At 37.4% G+C, this 19,722-nt stretch overlaps 1 protein-coding gene across 1 annotated transcript in view; it reads right to left on the reverse strand.

Annotated features, from left to right (window-relative positions):
* The window catches only part of LOC107700760 (kelch-like protein 32), a 25,749-nt gene that overhangs the window by 1,669 nt on the left and 4,358 nt on the right, over window positions 1-19,722 (reverse strand). Inside the window, exons 4-11 of the mRNA XM_016502556.1 lie at window positions 16,320-16,500; window positions 12,989-13,096; window positions 10,485-10,583; window positions 9,388-9,603; window positions 4,669-5,395; window positions 4,458-4,516; window positions 3,636-3,699; window positions 1,980-2,117 (exon numbers count right to left, since the gene is read on the reverse strand). Coding sequence (XP_016358042.1) covers window positions 1,980-2,117; window positions 3,636-3,699; window positions 4,458-4,516; window positions 4,669-5,395; window positions 9,388-9,603; window positions 10,485-10,583; window positions 12,989-13,096; window positions 16,320-16,500 — 1,592 coding nt within the window. The remainder of the gene's footprint in view (window positions 1-1,979; window positions 2,118-3,635; window positions 3,700-4,457; window positions 4,517-4,668; window positions 5,396-9,387; window positions 9,604-10,484; window positions 10,584-12,988; window positions 13,097-16,319; window positions 16,501-19,722) is intronic.

Here is a 19,722-nt window from a genome sequence, read left to right on the forward strand (position 1 = left end):
AGCGCCTATTTATACTATAGTCGCACCGGTAGTGACGTCATGGCTGTCGCCGGCCAACGAGCTGGTGTTTTTTCAATGTATGATTCAGGCACGGGTCACGACGAGGCATTCCCCATAGCGACCCCTAGAGGACGCAGTTCGAAGTTCCCATGAAAGGGAACCACTTTGTCTTTCATTTTGACTGAAAAGTATGAATCTTTGCAGTGTTTTTTGGATGACTGTAATTTGTCTCCAAAGTCTGTGCTTCTAAAAACTTCTTGCACACATTCCTATTAAATGTCAGTAGTTATTGAAGAATAAAAGTTTAAAGGGTTAGTTCACCCAAAAATTTAAATTCTGTCATTAATTACTAACCCTCATGTCGTTTCTAAACCCAAATTTTTATTTTGCACACAAAAAGTATTCTCGTAGTTTCGTATAATTGCGGATGAACAACTGATGTCACATGGATTATTTTACAGATCTCCTTGCTACGTTTCTGGACTTGGAAACATTTCAGTTATATTGCTGTCTATGCAGGATCAGACAGCTCTCAGATTCTATCAAAAATATCTTAATTTGTGCTCCAAAGATGAACGAAGGTCTTACTTAATTAATGACGGAATTTTCATTTTTGGGTGAACTAACCCTTTAAAAGGTAACATGCTGCACAATGAAAATTTATAAAAATATAAATTGCACATTTAGGGATCTACATGGTATAAAATGTGCTACCATTAAAGGAATAGTTCACCCAAAAATGAAAATTTGTTGAACATGTACTCACCCTCAGGCCATCCAAGATAGCATTACATCACTTGCTCACAGATAGAAGAACCTATGCAGTGAATGGGTGCCGTCAGAATGAGAGTCCAGACAGCTGATAAAAGCATCACAACAATCCTCAAATAATTCACATGACTCCAGTCCATCAATTAATGTCTTGTAAAGCGAAAAATGCATGTTTGTAAGAAACCATCATTAAGGCATTTCTAACTTTAAACTGTCGCTTCTGGCCAAAATTCATAATAATGCTTTCTCCAGTGAAAGTCCATCCCCTGTTGTCCTCTCACATCAAAATATGTCCCCTGACATATTTACTTTGTTTTTCAAATGTTTAGAACATTTTCACTTAAAGCAATATAATGGATTAAGGACTAGCATTTTAGCCTGAAGCAACAGTTTGAAGATAAAAACGCCTTTCGCTTCACAAGATATTAATTGACAGACTAGAGTCGTGTCAATTACTTGCAGATTACTGTGATGATCAGTTGTTTTCAGTCTCATTCTGACAGCACCCATTCAATGCAGAGGATCCACTGGTGAGCAAGTGATGTAATGCTAAATTTCTCCAAATCTGTTCCAACAAAGAAACAAACTCACCTACATCCTGGATTTGATTTCAGCAAATTTTCATTTTTGGGTGAACTATTTATTTAAAGTACCATGTAAATACCAGAGTATATAAATCATTCAGTACCATATTATCTATCTGAAACCATCACTGTACCATGGTACCACTTTAGTACTTCTGTTCAGTAGCAGGAATACAATATAGTGGTTCAAAACAAATACAGAATATATAGAAATGCTACCTTTTAAAGAGAAAAGGAATAGTGTTCTGCAAGAATAGTTGAATAATCCTATCTATTACTTGGTTGGAGTTTGTGTGTGTGTGTGTGTGTGTGTGTACCTACTTAACCATATTTTGGGGACAAATCTGTACCCAAAAGTGAGCTAAACCTGACTAAATTTCCAAAAACCTCCCTTTGGGGACATCCTCATTTGTAAAACTGGTATAAAAATAAAGTAAACAAAGTTTTTTTTTAATTGTAAAAATGCCGAAAGTTTTCTGTGAGGGGTAGGTTTAGGTGTAGGGTTGGTGTAGGGTGATAGAATATACAGTTTGTACAGTATAAAAACCATTACGCCTATGGAATGTCCCCATTTAGATAGCTAAGTAAACGTGTGTGTGTGTCTGTGTGTGAGTGTTTAGTGACCTGTGAGAAGACTGAAGGTGCAGCGTGTCCACTGGTCCATGTCTATGTCATAAGAGTCAATGTGTCTAACCAGGATGCGGTCATTGTTGTAGTCCAGATCGTTCCCCCCCAGCACATACAGCTGCCTTTTATTTATTTCTTTAGCATATTCCAGTGCATGGGTGTGTGCATTTATTTGTGACAGGTGTGTGTATACGCAGAGATTGCACGAGCAGTGGTGAGTGAGAGTGTGAATATACACGTGTGTGTTTGGCGACCATCTGTTGAGGGTAGTGTGGGTAGGGGGTTGCTGTTCCTGGCAGGTGAATGCAAAGCCACTTTGAATACCAATGAGCCTCTGCCTCCTGTTCTTTCCTCCCCTTCTTTCTTTATATCTCTCTCTTTGAAAAATACACAGTTGCACTGACCACAGAAGTTCTACAATACTTATTCTTGTTCAATTCTTGTCTTATTTTTTTGTTTGTTTGTTTCTGAGCATTTGCCCAATGTGAATTAATATTTCATTTCTATTCAATGTTAAAAGCAGTTTGTATGTTAAAGGCATATGCAAAACCCTTGACTTTAATCAGGGTAGATGCCATATTTAATTTTTCGCAAACAAATGCACAGTCCTTTTAAGGATCATAATGTTTTTACTTTGTTGTCAATCATTTAGCTGACATAACACTAAAAATATGTCTTTCCAAAATTTCTGGTAACACAAAACTATAATGTATAATTAATTATATTATACCAGCAACCATTAGAGTAATATTTTTGTATATTTATAGTAACAGATTAAAATAAGTCGCATTATAATCTTCAGAAACTACAATAATGCAGTAACAAGCATATTTTGTGTATCTTATATTTTGTGTAAGCATATATTAGGGTTGGGAATCGAAAATATATTCCAATTCTAGAATGGTATCTTATTCCTAAATGAAAATGATTCAGCTGTTTAAACCTTTGACGTGTGCGATCTCAATGGTGTGATCATCTCTGTTCGTCCCTGTGTGATTTTAACATTCAAATCTACGTCCGCGCTGCCGCTGTCCTAAAGAGAGCAGCTGTCATGTATATGTATGAAAAAGCTTCACAAACTGTCTTTTCAACCACACAGTATCATTATTTCTGTGTAACAAACATTAAAATAATCACAGAAGTACTGGGATAAAAATGTGAAAAGTTCTGATGTACAGAAAAAGTTCTGTAGCGATTAAAAAAAAAAAGAAGAAGAATAAAATCACCTTTTGAAAGTAATTTGACGCTTCAAATAAAGATTTATTGATTACGTTGTTATGTCAGTGGGCGTAGAAAAGGGGCTGTTAACAATGTATTTGTCTTTGAATCATTCATTCAAGAGATTCATTCAAATACACAGATTCATCCAGTAATGAAATAAGTAAATCCTGAGTGAGTCATTGAATCATTCATTCATAAATTACATGTTGATTTTGTTGTGATTTTCTTCAGAATCGTAAGAGAACCAATACATTTTTCCAATAAAAAAAGTCTCAATTTATCCAGAATTGTGCACCTCTATTTTGCACACAAACAGCTTAATCGAGTCCAGTTTTTACGTAGCCTGTTGATTTTTGTTCATGGTATTCAGCTGCAACTAAATGTATTGCAAAAAGAGACAGAATAAATATGTTTGATATCTAAATGTTTGACTGCATTTTGCCATCACATGGTACACCCTCCTCTGCAACATGGGGCTGCGCGCTAACCACTGATTCTACGACAGAGAGGGATTCACAAAAGAAAGAAAAGCATATATTGTAATTATTTTTAAAAAATTCAAGCTATACAATTAATTAACCAGAATTTATTTAAATATGTTTGATATCTAAATGTTTGACTGCATTTTTTTAACCGCATTGGAGTCGAAACTGGGAATCCATAAGAATCGGAATCAGAACTGATCAAATTCAAACAACACCCAACCCTAGCATATACTGTATGTGTTTTCAAGAAAGAAGTCACTTACACTCACCAATGCTATATTTATTTGGCCAAAAATACAGTAAAAAGGGAAATATTGTGCAATATTATTACAATTTAAAGTAGCTGTTTTCTATGTTCATATATTTTAAAATGTAATTTATTCCTGTGATGGCAAAGCTTAATTTTCAGCAGTCATTACTCTAGTCTTTCAGTGTCACATGATCGTTCAGAAATCATTCTAATATGCTGATTTGGTGCTGGAGAAACATTTCTTCTTATTATCAGTGTTTCTTCGTATTATCAGTGAAAACAATCATACTGCTTAATATTTATGTGGAAACAGTGATACATTTCTTTCAGGATTCTATGATGAATAGAAAGTTCAAAAGAACAGCATTTAAGCAATAGAATTATTTTGCGATATTAGTGTCTTTACTGTCACTTTGATCAATTATTGCAGCTTTGCTGAATAAAATTATTATATTATATATTGAAAATTAAATCCAGTGACATTAGTCTCACATAACCACATAAATACCAATATATTACCTGTCCTGGGTCATACACCATCAGTCGATTCTGGTACTGAGCTGTGTTAGTGACACCACCTGGAACAGAAGGAGCCATTATCATATGTTAAACCGATTCTAGTAATGCTTTTAAATCTTGGGCCTAGAACCTCAGTGAGGGTCTTATACACATTGAGAGATGCCTGATAAATGCATGAGAGTGGGCTAAATGTTAAGTAATGTATTAGTACCTGAGACCCAGAGCAGCCCGTCCGCCACACAACCTGCATGACAGGACAGCGAACGGTCAAACGGATGCACATAGGTCCACTTGTTTTTCTTGGGACAGTAGCGCTCCACACTGGGCAGAACCTGCCTCAGTTCATTCCTCCCCCCAACGGCATAGAGATACTGTCCCAGAGCTCCCAGCACAAAGTGCTCCCTGCACGCCTTCATCGGTGCAATATCAGTCCAGCGGTTCACCCTCGGATCGTACCGGCACGCAGTCCTCACCGCACATGTCCTTCCAGTGGCATGTTCCACCTCCCCACCAGCCACAAACAGGAAGTTGCCCATGACAGCCACACAGTGGTGACTTCGTCCAGCAGGCATGGGTGTCAACTCACTCCAGTTCGAACCCCCCGCAACGCGCAAGTGCTCCTGTGTGGCAGGGTTGAAGAACCGCAGCTCCCGTACGCGGCTGACCTCCCGTTTGCGCCCGCCGACGATATATAGCGTCAAGGACTGAAAACGCGGCATGGTCCGTGCTGTCTGACGTAAAGGCTGTGCAAATACGGACCGGTGGTAGTCCAATGCCTCCTCCACCAGGGCGGCGACGGTGCTGCTGGAGTTGAGAAAGGGGTGGCTGTTGGCCACACGGTGCAGGGCAGAGACCTCCATCAGGCCGTAGCGCACGTGTTGCAGCAGTTCCTCCATGTACTGGTATCTGCAGTCATGCTCCAGCCAACACACCAGCAACTACAGCAGGGCAGAGTGGCTCATCAGTATTCAGCACCGATTCAGGATCAGGAGAACATACTGTTCATATTACAGCCTGCAGCTCACACCATCCACACAATACCGTCTGTCTATGCAGGGCCAACGCTTTGTGTTATTGCATGCTAATGCTTAAGACATTGTGTCTCTATACCGTGATGAGAAGACAGCTGCAGATGAGATGGGGGGTGGGATCTCTGAGCACGCACACACGCGCACAGGAGACGTGCATGTGAAGCATGCACACATATGCACTCCGGCGCAGCCAAGGGAGTTAGACAAAGGGGAGTTAATTGAACTTGAGAGCAATCTAGACTGTTTAGCTGCAGAGGCATGCGAGTATGGCGGAGATGGCTGGAGATAAGCGATGCCACTCTCATGGAAACAAAGTGGCTTTTAACAAAATCTGCTCTGAGACGGAGAACTTATTATAGCATTCCGAGATCATGGGCCACCACCTCTAGACATTCCGCAGCTGTCTCCTACACACAAATGGCAAATATAAATGCTTGTAATATATTTTTCTTAAGAGTATTTCATCATTTAAATATTTAATGGCACAACGTAAATGTTCGATTTCATTGTACTTACACAAAATTATTTAAAATGCATTAATTGCAGGAAGGTACTTCTAGAAAAAAACATGGAGTTTGTGGTACAGTGTGTTATTTCTGAGCCACTAACAGCACCAAATTGCAGAGATGATGATTGCTAGCAAAAAGGTTTCCCCAAACACTCCCCCATCTGCCATTGGCTGTTAAACAGGAAATCCTTCCCCAAACTCAGGCCATTGTTTGAGATGATTTTGCTCTGTCAGATGCTCTAACAAATAGAGCCACTTTTGAGCTCATTAAACTGCTTACGGCCTACTTATGCATATTAAACATTAAGAAATGCTTCAAATTAAACAATAAAAATTAAATTTTTTACTCATATTAAAATTAGACATAATATCCAATGCCAATAAGCCTATAACTAGTTATATGTTACGGCTTATAAGCAATAAATTGCTGACATAAAATTCTATACAATACTGTCTAAACAAATTAGAAATAAAAATTATTTTAAATGCTATTTGTGAATTTAGGCATCAAAACATTATAATGTGCAGTAAGAAAAACAGATATTCATGTATTATTATGGATAATAGACTATTCAATTCTTAATGTTTTTAAACATTGATTAACTTGAAGTGAGCAATTGAAGTGATAATTGAATGCACAATTAAAGATCTAATATCGGCCAATATATATTGAGTATGGTAAAGTATAAGATTGACACAATGGTATACAATTCTGATCAATTAAAAAGTCTGTAATCTCTACGATAACCGTTGGTACCTTAATAGTGTGCATTCCTAAATAATTACACAGTTAAATTTAAGTGTGCAGAGGTTCGGCGTCATTAATCATGTAACGCTCTATTGAGGTTCTGTTTCGCTTTCTTTCTTTCTCTGAATTTTAGTTGTTTTTTTCAACCCTCCTTCTTCCTTTTCACAGCCAACAGAAGAGAAGAAGAAAGCGAGGAAGAAGAAAGAGAATGAGTGAGAGTGGAAAATGAGAGAGGGAGGGAGAGAGAGAGAGAAAGAGTGAGGTGTGAGCGAGGCAGCGTCTGTTGACTGTGAAGGTCACACTGGATCAGAGAACTTCCTCGGGGCAGAAAATAAATGAACTCCCCCACCCACTCCCGCATGGAGAAAGACAGACAGAGAGTGAGTGCGAGAGAAGAAAAAAGAACAAAAAAAAAATAACAAAGAGGAAGAAAATGTGATTTCCAGAGTGTGAGACTCAGAGAACTCTGCATGACGATGATTGACAGCCAAACTATATCGAGGGTAGTATTTGGTGGGTGCACGTTCGGACCAGCGGACGGCAGCACCAGCCCCTGTGCCCATCACGCTTCCGTCTGATGCCCAAATTAACCTTCTCTGCAAAGTGAAGGAGGCCCAAAGCAGCCTAATCAGGGCCTGATTATGGCAGCAGCGACTGGTTAAAGGGTCAGGGTAATTGTGCCATCAGAGGGCTGATTGTTTTCAATCAGTAGGGCGGCCGGAGTGACAGCTGGGGGATTGAGGCGCTGATGGTGCCGCGGTGGGCCTAATCAGAGAGAGGCTGGGTGGGGGGTGTGGTGGGGATGCCTGATTGGGGCAAATGAATAGTCACACCACAGCCCCCCCCACCCCCAGACTACAGCCTCCGCCCGTGTGTACATACACACAGACACATTGTCTGCACACATTTTTTTCTCATTCTTACATCATAAATTAAACAGGTGGAGTTTGTGTTTGTGAATATGACCTTAAAGGGATAGTTCACCCAAAAATGAAAATTAGCCCATTATTTACTCACCCTCAAGCCATCCTAGGCGTATATGACTTCCTTCCTTCAGATGATTCCAATCGGAGTTATATTAAAAATTGTCTTTGATCTTCCAAGCTGTTTAATGCCACTCAGCGGGTGTTGCAGTTCATCAGTCCAAAAGAAGTGAAATAAAGCGCATCCATCCATAATAAAAAGTGCCTCACACGGCTCCGGGGGGTGAACAAAGGCCTGCTGTAGCGAATCGATGCGTTTTTGTAAGAAAAATATCCATATTCAAAACTTAATAATCACTTTAATCTAGCTTGCGCCAACAGTTGTACATGGAAGCAGCTCCGGGGGGATGACGTAAGATGTCGGTGTTGTGCATGCGCCGGTGAGTCTCGTGAAAACCAACGTTTGTTTACAGGAGCAAAGGAAGCAAAGTTTTGTTACTTTAGCAAAGGAAAACCAGTCTCCTCTTGGCTTATATCAAAATCCTCGACATTCTTCTTTACAAATCTTCATTATGTACTTCCAATTCGTGACCATTGTTTTGTTTTGATCTCTCCGCTGCGCTTCCGCTTTCGTCACTTCTGAGCGGCGCATGCACAACGCCGATGTCCTACATCATATGCCCGGAGCTGCTTCCGTGTACAACAGTGAGCGCAAACTAGATTAAATTGATTTTTACATTTTAAATATGGTTATTTTTCTTACAAAAACGCATCGATTCGCTACAGGAGGCCTTTGTTCACCACCCGGAGCCGTGTGAGGCACTTTTTATCATGGATGGATGTGCTTTATTTCACTTCTTTTGGACTGATGAACTGCAACACCTGCTGACTACCATTAAACAGCTTAGAAGATCAAAGACAATTTTTAATATAACTCCGACTGGATTCGTCGAAAAAGAAGAAAGTCATATACACCTAGGATGCCTTGAGGGTGAGTAATTCATGGGCTAATTTTTATTTTTGGGTGAACTAACCCTTTAAGCATTCAGATTGACTAAACGACGTTATGTGTTTGGCAGCCATTATAGAGAATGTCACAGGGTCCAAAAGTCTGAGACGTTCTTTTCTGATTCAATACAAAATTGTTCATTATTAAATTATACATTATTATATAGTATTAAATTATAATATATTACAAATTATAGTGAAAACCTGATCTAAAAATTGTACTTTAATGGACCCTTTTCAAATTTCCAGGGTTCTCAGAAGTGAAAGTTGTCATAGTTGGGTAAACTTCTACAGCGGTGAACGGAAACTACAACAAATATAATTTTATATAACTAGTGTTCTGTAATTTAAAGCCAAGGTAATATAACATAAAGATTTAAAAATTATCATATAAAAAAAATAGATTTACGATGTTAATGACTGTGGAAAGGCATCATAACTGTCTGTGAAAAGGGTCCATTACAAAATGGATTGTCCTTGTTTTGGTTTAATGACAGCGGCACTGAGAGCTCCACGAGTTTGTCTAAGACCTAATGATCACATTGTTTAGCATGGTTAAAGATGTTCCAAAGAGTATCCTGAGCTTCAGTGGATGAACATCCGATTGTCAGTACAAAGAGGTTCACATTAGTGAACTACACATGATGTAGAAACTTAAATATTTCATAACTGTTTTGAAGAGTTAAAGTCTGTGAATTTGCGGCCCACACACCTGACATATCTCCTCCTCACTAAGGGAGGTGAGGCGGTCGCTTTTTAGCACTTCCCTGAGGAGCCGATAAGGTAGAAGCAGCACTTCCTCTTGTCTGTTCCTCTGCAGCTCAGAGAGGTGATCCACCAGAAAGCCCACCACTGCTTCCTCTAGGGCCGGTAAGTGGAAGAGGTCTGCCAGCCTGTATAGGTCCAGGTAGTTAAAACTGTTCAGCTCCTACAGGCACAGATATAAATACAGACAGATCCACAGTCAGAGGGGGTCGGAGGTTTTATTCATGCTTAACTCCATGAACACAAACTAGTTGAGCATTACAGTCTAAAATAAAATCTTACATGCCCTGATTCAAGCACACAAACATAAAAATAAGATATCACGAATGCACACATACAGTTGTAATACAGTATATATTACAGTTATAATAAATGATTATTAGAAGCTCAACAGAGCTGAATCTCATCAAAGTCCACAATATCCAAAAATGTAGCCTGGAAAATTATAAGTAAAAGAAAGAACAACGGAGAGATAAATCCTCTCAGGATATTCCACAGACACATGATGACGAAAAGTGCTTGACACAGAGACTGACTGCCATCTACTGGTTAAAATTATTAACAAGCACATTTTAAATGCAGTGGTGAGCCATGAAAAGGCTGCAGATCTTTTTCACATTTTCTGGGCTTATTTATGGGGAAAGTCTATGGAATTCTGCAGAATCAGCTCAAAATCATTAAGGGATACTGACTACACACAAAAGCTTCAGGAGAATATAACATCATATATTCTTATGATATATACTCTAATGATAATTCTATTGTTATTTGTGTCATTTTGAAGCTTGAAAGCTTCAAATAAACACATTCATTGTAATCAAATGGAAAAGAGTATGAGGGTGATGACATGAGAGTGAATGAATGATGACAGATTTTTTCAGAGCTATTCCTTTAATAAATTAACAGGAAGCAGGAATACAGTAGCTCTTTTATAGAAATAAAATCTAACACAAACACACTGATGGTGTAAAAGAAAGATCTAATTACACAGTGAAATTATATGTAGTACCTGCTGACATGGGCAGAAATTACTCATAAACACACCTGAATGAGATAGTGGGAACAGAGGCTGAGCAGTTCCAGCAGCTGAAGGTGGCTTCCAGCAGACAGGACATCTTGTATCACTCCTGGCTCCAGCATGATCTACAGACAAAGGACCGAAGTAAGACTATCCTAAGAAACCACAATCTTGCAATCAGGGGTCTTCTGCCTTTTTCAGGCCAAGGACCCCTTGATGAAGAGAAAGACAGAGCAGTGACCCTGTGTTAAATATTGTCTAAAAGTAGGCTAAGTGTTGCATTTTAAGCCAGCTCTATAATAATGTGTATAGCAGACTACTATATTAAATGTATTAAATACTTCATGATCCTTAGATTGCAAAGCCATTAAAATAACCATTATTAATGTACAGAGTGCATTATATGATCATACAAATGCAGTTTCATTTTAATAAAAATTAAACAGGCAAAAACATTGAAAAGAAAATAATTCTTCTCATTGAGGCTTAAGAGCTAAATCAAAATAAGCCACAAAATATGTTACATTCTCTGCGCCACAGATGGTTAGCTCAAATCACGCAAAAGAAAAAAAAATTCAGGCTGGAGCAACTAAAGCACACATGCATCCAGGAGCAAAAAAGCAGACTACTAGTTATTTTAACTGAGAGGATAGTGAGCACTTCAATTTATCCAATTCAGTTACACTACCATTCAAATGTTTGTGGTTGGTAAGATTTTTTTAAATGTTATTGAAATAAGTTTCTTATGCTCCACAGGGGTACAAAAATTCAGTAAAAACAGTTAAATTGAGAAATATTATAACAATTTAAAATAAGTTTTCAACTTGAATATATTTAAAAATGTATTTCAATTTAAAATTATTTAAAAATTATTTTAATATAAATGTATATTTTGATACATTTGATACATAAGTGTGGATAGTGTGCAGGATTTATTTTTTGTTTTTATAAATAGAACATTAAAAAGAACACCACTTATTTGAAATAGAAATAATTTGTAACATTTTAAAAGTCTTTACTGTCACTTCTGATCCACTACTGATCAATAGCCCCTTTCACACATACAGACTTTACCGGTAAATTACTGTTAAGAGATCATGTGTGAACAGGACCTTTTCAAAAATACTGGTAAATTTGTTCCGGCAATTTACCGGTATGAGAAGTTGTAACATTACCAGTATATTACCGGTAATATGCTCTGTGTGAACGCAGCACAAGATTACTGGTATGAGCATGTACGAGTTCAGAACGAGCTGACATAAGACGTCTACTTTAGGCCAATCCAGAGCCGTTGAAATACAAAATTTAATGGCTCTGGGCCAATCTAGGGATGGGCAATACAACTTATTTTGCTTTCGATATGATACCAATACTTTCAAAGGCCAGTATCGTCGATATCTATACCCATAAACTGAACTTTTAAATTATTAAATTAATTTAATTATTAAGACTAAAATAGGTAATGATACCCATTTAACATTATATTTGACAAGCATTTTAACATTTAAAATGCCTTAATTACAACTTATTAGATAATAATTTTGTTTACACATGGTTAAAATATGTTTACTGTAGTAGTAACCAAATCTACAAATACTATTGAACTACAGTCACTGTATAGTAAAACCATGGTTCATTATCATAAGAGACTGCCAGTTGCACCCATACAATGCAACCTCTTTATTCTGACAGTGTATTATTTATATTAACATTAGTTACAGAATAGAACATGATCAATATGAACTTCTAACGTTCAATTTAAATAAATGTAATTGCACAAACTATAGGCTACAATTTCAATTTGTTTATTGTGAAATAACTCTTAATAATAACTTTTCTGTCCTCTGATAAGAATTGTTCTGAACTGATACTTTTGGGAAAAGCAGCCCAGTTTGAATGCAGTGTCAGCAGTGAGCGAACACTCTCTCTGATTGTTTAGTTCTGTGTTCAGAATGAGCAGGAAAATAGTTCTGTCCTACACAAATTTTTGCTAGCATATGTTATTCATTCAAATCAGTGCATATTGTACGCATTAAATTTCTTGGTAAATGAACAAAATCACTGGTAATAAAAACCTTTAGTATTGATATTTTTTATTTGAGTATCAATACTTTCAATACTGATATCAGTATGGATATATCGATACTTCCTTATCGATATGTCCATCCCTAGGCCAATCATAACATTCTGATGCAGATGAGGCATTTACTCCGCACTGTGTAGTTCAGTTTGAAGTAATCTAATACGATATCTCTGGGATAAAAAAATATGCTCACAGTTTACAAATGTATAGTAACATATATAATAATATGACATATATACATATAATAACATTTTACCAGAATTAGATGTTTATAAGCCCATTTGTGAAGCTCTAAAATAAATATGATTATTCACAAGTGTTTCACTTATCTGCTCCTATTTGTTATCCTTCCAGAACCTAGAGACCTGTCTTTGCTTAAGGCAGTCAATTTTTGTTTGTTTTGCATGTTCTGGCTCTGTGTAGCTGTGTGGGCTATGCTGAATTTACCTGGCCTGTGTAGGCGAAGTCCAGTGCGTGCTTCAGTCCCACGCTAGTCACACCCTGGAGAGTTACCTCATCTGCCTCACTCTCCACCATGCACAGACTGAACATGGCCTGAAGATACACACACACACACACACAAACTTATAAGCAGGATGCACCACAGAACTAGAGTAATACAGCATCCTGTAAATAGATTTTAAAATAAAAACGTCAATAAACTCTTCATTCAAGTCTAACGAGTATCATTCTGAAAATGAAAGTGAGTCTGTGACCATCAATCAGTGCGGTCTTTAGTTTTACACACACAAAATAAAGAGAGCAAGAGGCCAGCACTGTCCCGCTGTGTTCTCTGGCAGGAGTACACTAATCAAAAGCATTGATTGCTGTCACAGAGCGAGTGTAGGATGGTCATTGATCAGAGCCCATGGAGAAGAGGAAGTCAAAGGACATTGGATCATCATTACACCTGCCAAACACCACTGATCAAACCTAATGCTTCTAATGATGAACATCCAGTGTTTGAAAAAAAAAGCCTGGTTCTGGATTAAAATTAGTATCGGTGCTTAGTCCTTTAAAAGAATCAATAGACATCTAATGCAGGTCTTGGCTCAGTCTGAAGCATCCATGTGCTGAAAATAGATGCCAAATGTTTATCATCTTATCTTTGTCACCTCACCTTCAGAACCTTTTTCCCCTGTAGTAATATCACATTTGATGTGCCTGGTACAAGTCTGCCGTGTTTTTCTACTATCTATTTTAAGAGCAGCATTTTTTTAATGCCTGACCTTAGCTCACATTCAGACTTTCAAAAGCACTCATTAGAGCTGAGCGTTGTTGGTTTGTTGACGCTACTTAGAGAGCTCCTTACTGGGACACCACTGCCCATAAGCAAGACTTATAGGGTTTTTTGGAAGGGGATTGTGGTATTAAGGATGACCAGTCCTGAGTCACATGTCTGACTGGCTGACTTCTGACCTTGGAAAAGTAGAGCAGCTGGTCAGACAACAGCTTTGCGAGCTAATTAGTTTACAACGCATGCCTTTTGAACCATATGACAATACAGATTTATTCAATGCCTCACATCAGTGTTTCTAGCATTGCTGCACTGTGAATCTTCAGTATCACGCAATCGTATTTCACATGAGCTGTGAATGCAAGTTTTATGTCTATACAGTGCACCACAAAAACAACGGCAAGAACAAAAAAGACAAAAACATACAGCACTACCAGTGTAGTCTGATTCACAAACAAATGAATCTTATTACTCAAATGACTTTTTTTTTTATGAATAATTCAAAAAGATTAATTACTGGTTTGAATCAGTCTGGTGAATCCCTCACTGAAGTTAATCAGCCAGAGTGGTTACTGAATCATCATCTGAGTCACTGAAATTACTTGTGTCATTAATTGTTAAAGATACACTAGTATAGCTTACTTGTGTGTGTGTGTGTGTATACTGCATATAGACATACTCTTTTTTAATTACAAAAAGCTCAAGCAAATGTGTAGATAGATAGATAGATAGATAGATTAACTGTACGAACTCGCTGACACATTTCTAGGATGGTTCTGGGTGCTTTCTTCCATTCATATAAGGTTTGTTTCACCATCTTTTTGTGTTTCAAATAACACATCTCTCCTTAACAAGCCCTAAAACTGTAGGTATAATTCATGCACGAACAATGCAGGACCACTTGTATGCCAAAGTGAAATACTTATGATTTAGGATTAATTTTCTAACACAAATAATTTTGGTATTAACAGTAGAGCATCAGACACATGCTCATGCATGCCTGCCTATTTAAATATTTTCAACCGTTCCACTTAATAGAAATCAGGAATAATACAAACCTTGCAGGCATACTACATCAAAGGGTAGCTGTCAAACTGAGCCAACAGCTTGCTTTGATTTGTGTACACAGTAACTATATTGACTGAAGCTTTGGATGAGTCCATGTTTTACATAAGCCACGGCCGCTAACAAAGGCACGTGTCCTCATCAGAAACCAAGGGCTAAAATCAAAAACAGAAGGATAAAATCTTATCATTCCAGCCCAACAGAGGTGGAGAGCTTCCCAGGAGACATATAGAGATAAATATACCTGCCCTATTTAATTCTGGTCTTTGAACTGTGAAGATAATCTTTCTCTCTGTTGCAGAGCTGGATGTATTTCATCTTTTTAATCTTCTGAACAAACCAAAATCAAATCTCACTGATACGGTTTCCAGGCCGCTGCCGACTTTTCATTTCCCGTCTTGCCTTCCATGTGAACTGTACATATTTGAATCAGGATTGCACTGCTAAAAAGGAAAATCCTGTCATCGTTTGCGCACATCACATTGTTCCAAACTCGCATGACTTCTGTGAAGCACAAAAGGAGATGTTTAACAGCATGTTTACACTGCTCTTTTCCATGTATTGAAAGGGAATGATGCTGTAACAGCTCCCATAATTTCACAGTGATTTCAAACCTGGCACAAAACATTTTGGTACATATTTGAATGTATATGTACACATTATTTTTAGTATATAACAACTTACAGGTACACATTACATTTCTGACTTTTTCTCCTACAAAGCTTTGGATGGTTTCAGAAGATTTGTAATTTTGCACTCAAGTCGAATTACTACTTCTGTGGTATGTTTATGGTGCTTTTTTGTCATTTTTGGAACTCAGCAGCACTTGTCCCCATTCACTCTTATTGTACGGAAAAAGACAGTGTGAACATTCTGCCTAACATCTCCCTTTCTGTTCCAAAAATATGGATATTCATGGAAGTCCTTTTCTGCCACCTAAGAAAAACATCATATTTTGGTTAATCATAATTCTGAAATAAAAAGTCATAATTATGACATCACAAGTTGGAATTAAGAGATACTAAGTCATAATTATGACATAAGTTAGACTTTTAAGTCACTCCTTATCTAATAACTTCAACTTTTCGTCATAATTGTTTTTTGTATGTCACAACTATGACTTTATATCTTATAATCTCTTTTTGTTTCATAATTTATATTGAAATAATTAAACATCATTTCAACTTTTTATGTTATAATTATGGCTAGTATGACATAATTCTGACTTTTGTATATTATTATTATGACTTTTATGTCATAATTATGATTTGAAAAACACAATTTCTTTCCTATGTGGCAGAAATGGGCTTCCATAGATATGGAATTACATGATGGCAAAAATACATATTTTCGGGAGAACTGTTCTTTTAGTACACACCTGCAGAAGTGTAGCTTTATACAGAGCATAGAAACCTAAAGAAACACTCTCACTGATCATGTTTCCTGAGATGGAACCTCCAGAATGTAAAATCTCACCCGGAAGTAATCACTGCAGGCTGCCAGAACTGCCTTGTGAGCATGGAATTTCTGCTCCCCGGCGACCAGGGTGACATCGCAGAGCAGTCCGTCTTTGCGCTGCTGATTAAGGGCAGAGAGGACAGAGTCCTGGTGGGATTTGGACTGACACAGCCTCTGTCCTGTCAGCATGTCCTGAGAGCTGAGACACAAGAACAATGCTGCAAGACAAGCCTATGCTTGGAAATCATGAACATCTCATCATGGAATCCTGTGCCCAGAAACAATGAAGTGTGCATGTGTGCGTATGTGTCTTTCTGCCTGCTGCTGAACACTAGGTCTATCAATACATCTATTCAGTAAGTGAGATGTCATTGATTCTCACTGCTCCCGTGGCCATGAATAGCTCTTTTCAGCTCAACACATTCAGATTTAAATCTCATTCTCTGTCTGTACCCCTGAAAAAAAAATATTTAAGAGAAAAAGAATGCAGAAATACTACAGTAAAACTTATTAACTAACCTTACCACATGGTAATATATATTTATGTATGTTTTGTAAACATACATACATACAGCCTCCAGTATGTATGTATGCTTACAAAACACAAACATCTCTGGATGTTCAGTTTTGGTAATGTCTGTGTTTGTGTATTCTATGTTTGTGGGTGAAACAGGTTCAAATTTAAAAAAAAAGTTAAATGACAAAACAAAATACATTTATATTTTGCTTTTATTTATAACCAGGGGTGCACATAAGTGGTGCACAAGTGTGCATGTGCAACAAAATAAAAAATGCGCTTGGTAAATAAGTTCAGACCGCTCATTTGCATACCAACATGGTTGACAGCTGTTAATGCACGATCACCGTTTTAGATCAGCTAACTGTTATACTAGATTTCCATTCAAACTGAAAGCATAAATCTAGGCTACGCACTGCTGGTTTCAGAGCAAAACATTTCATTCAATGACGTGCTTCACTTTGCAGCGTTAAAACTTGGTAGTGCACATACTTATTTGCCGGCAACCCACCAGAATAAAAGCTTGATTTTAGCTTTGAAAATGTTGAAAATGCATATTAAAAAAATGAAAATGTAAATATTAGCATTGTATTTTTTAAGTGTACTATAAAGTAATTGTATTTTTATTTAATACTCATTTTTAATTTTTAAATATAACAGTCTCTCTGTGACTGAAAGGCTTATTAATACCTTTGTTTTTTCTCGCATTGACTACTGCAATGCACTTCTTGTTGGGGTTCCTAAAACCACACTTAACAAATTGCAATGTGTGCAAAACTCAGCTGCTAAGATCCTGACTGGTGCCAGGAAAAATGAGCATATTACACAAATTCTAAAGTCTTTGCACTGGCTCCCGGTCAGGTTCCGAGTTGATTTTAAAATCCTTATGCTCACATATAAGGCACTCCATGGTCTGGCCCCTCAATATCTGTCTGCACTTTTAACTTTATATACACCCAAGCGTCATTTACGGTCCTCACAAGCTGGTTTATTGGTAGTTCCACAGACACGGTTGCGCTCTGTAGGTGGCAGGGCTTTCTCTTCCTACGGTCCTAGGCTTTGGAATGCACTCCCTCTACAAATTAGAGATGCACAGAACCGAAGTATTTTTAAATCTTACTTAAAAACTCGTTTTTTTTTAGGTTAGCTTTTTCTTGACTGTTTTGATTTTTATATTTTAGTGTTTTTAATTGGTTGTCATGTGTGTGTTGTATTTTTACTTGTTTGTTTTATTATGTAAAGCACCTTGAGAAACTGTTTTAAAGGCGCTATATAAAAATAAAGTTATTATTATTATTATTATTATTATAGTATTATCACACTTTATTATTTTGTTTATTTTTTATTTTAAATATAATCTAACTAAACAAAGTGCAATAATACTATTAATACTATTATTATTTAATTTTTTTAAGGGGTCATCGGATGCAAAATTCACTTTTGTTGTTGTTTGAACATAAATGTGTGTTGGAAGTGTGTGTACACACATCCATCCTATAATGTTAAAATCCACCCAGTGTTTTTTTTTTTCTAAATCCCTATTTTAAAATCCCCTTTCTCAAATCAGGCTGTTCTGATTCCTGTCAGAATGACGTAGTTCTGCACAGGCCGCTCCCACGATAGTTGATTGACAAGTCTGTCTTCCTTAAGACGCGCCCTGAGTGAGCTGAGAGCTGTCCGCCATTGTGTCGACTCAAGAACAAGAACGTGAGACAAGAACGTCTCCGATTAAGTGATTGAGGTGTTTTGTTGCTGGATGTAATAATGAACATAGCAGTCGTCATTTACTCCCGACATCTGAGCCACTGAAGATGCAGAGGATTAATGTTACTTTTGTTTTTGAAAGGAATGCGCCGATTTCCGATCTGCCTAAATGCGTTTAAGTTCGAGCGAATCATTCATGATCCAGCTTCATCTACAGAAGAAGTGAGTATAAGGTTTTTTTTATGAATCTTTGCAAATCGCATTTCCTAATATTTGCTAGTTAGCAAGTTTCGCGGCTGAAGTTTACAGTCTGCTCGTCACCCCAGTGAAGAGAGGGGCGGGGTCAGCAGAGCTCATTAGCATTTAAAGCAACACGGACTAGAACGGCGTGCTGAAAAGAGAGCTGATTTTGACAGGGTAAAAAGGGTGTTTTTTACACTACCATTGAGAGATTTTAACCAAAGTATGTTATAGACTTTTCATTAAGACCCTAAAGAATCATATCAACTTGTGGAAAATGGGCATCCGATGACCCCTTTAAAGTTATATTTAATGGGTCACACTATATGCAGTATGAGCACCAAACCAAATCTCCAGGTGCTCTCATGAGAACCAGACCGAATAACTTATGTGCACCCCTGTTTATAACACTCTTAAGAAGAATATATACTTTTACAATAACATATTTTTATGAGTAAAAAGTATGAACCTCCTTTGAATTAATATGGATATGGGCAATACCAACATTTGTTGATTTTTTTTGTTAGTTATGCACATTGGAGAGCTAAATGCTATATTGTGCATTATTTAATTAATGCTAACTGCATTATTGTAGTGTGATGTAGCATTATTTACACAGACGGCCTATGAGGGTGACACTGTGATCAATGTTATTATTGTTATTATTGACAACAGTTGCTGGGCTGGGAGGAGGGGTATTCATGAAGTCATCATGTTGCTCTCCATTGTAACTGTACTATTTTCACTATATTTTGCAGTAACAAAAAACATTTTAATACCGGTTAATATTCATGTTTGATGATTTTATTCTTATAAGTGGAGAGTAGGGCTGCACGATAAATCGCATGCGATATTTAATGCGCATCTTGTCAGAAAGCCGGTTCTGTAATCAGCGGTAAATCTCCATCACCTGCGGGCTTTCACATTGAGCAGCATTAACTACACAGAGCCGTTGTTCAC

This window comes from Sinocyclocheilus anshuiensis, unplaced genomic scaffold, assembly GCF_001515605.1.
Source record: "Sinocyclocheilus anshuiensis isolate Anshui unplaced genomic scaffold, SAMN03320099.WGS_v1.1 scaffold782, whole genome shotgun sequence".
NCBI lineage: Eukaryota > Metazoa > Chordata > Actinopteri > Cypriniformes > Cyprinidae > Sinocyclocheilus > Sinocyclocheilus anshuiensis.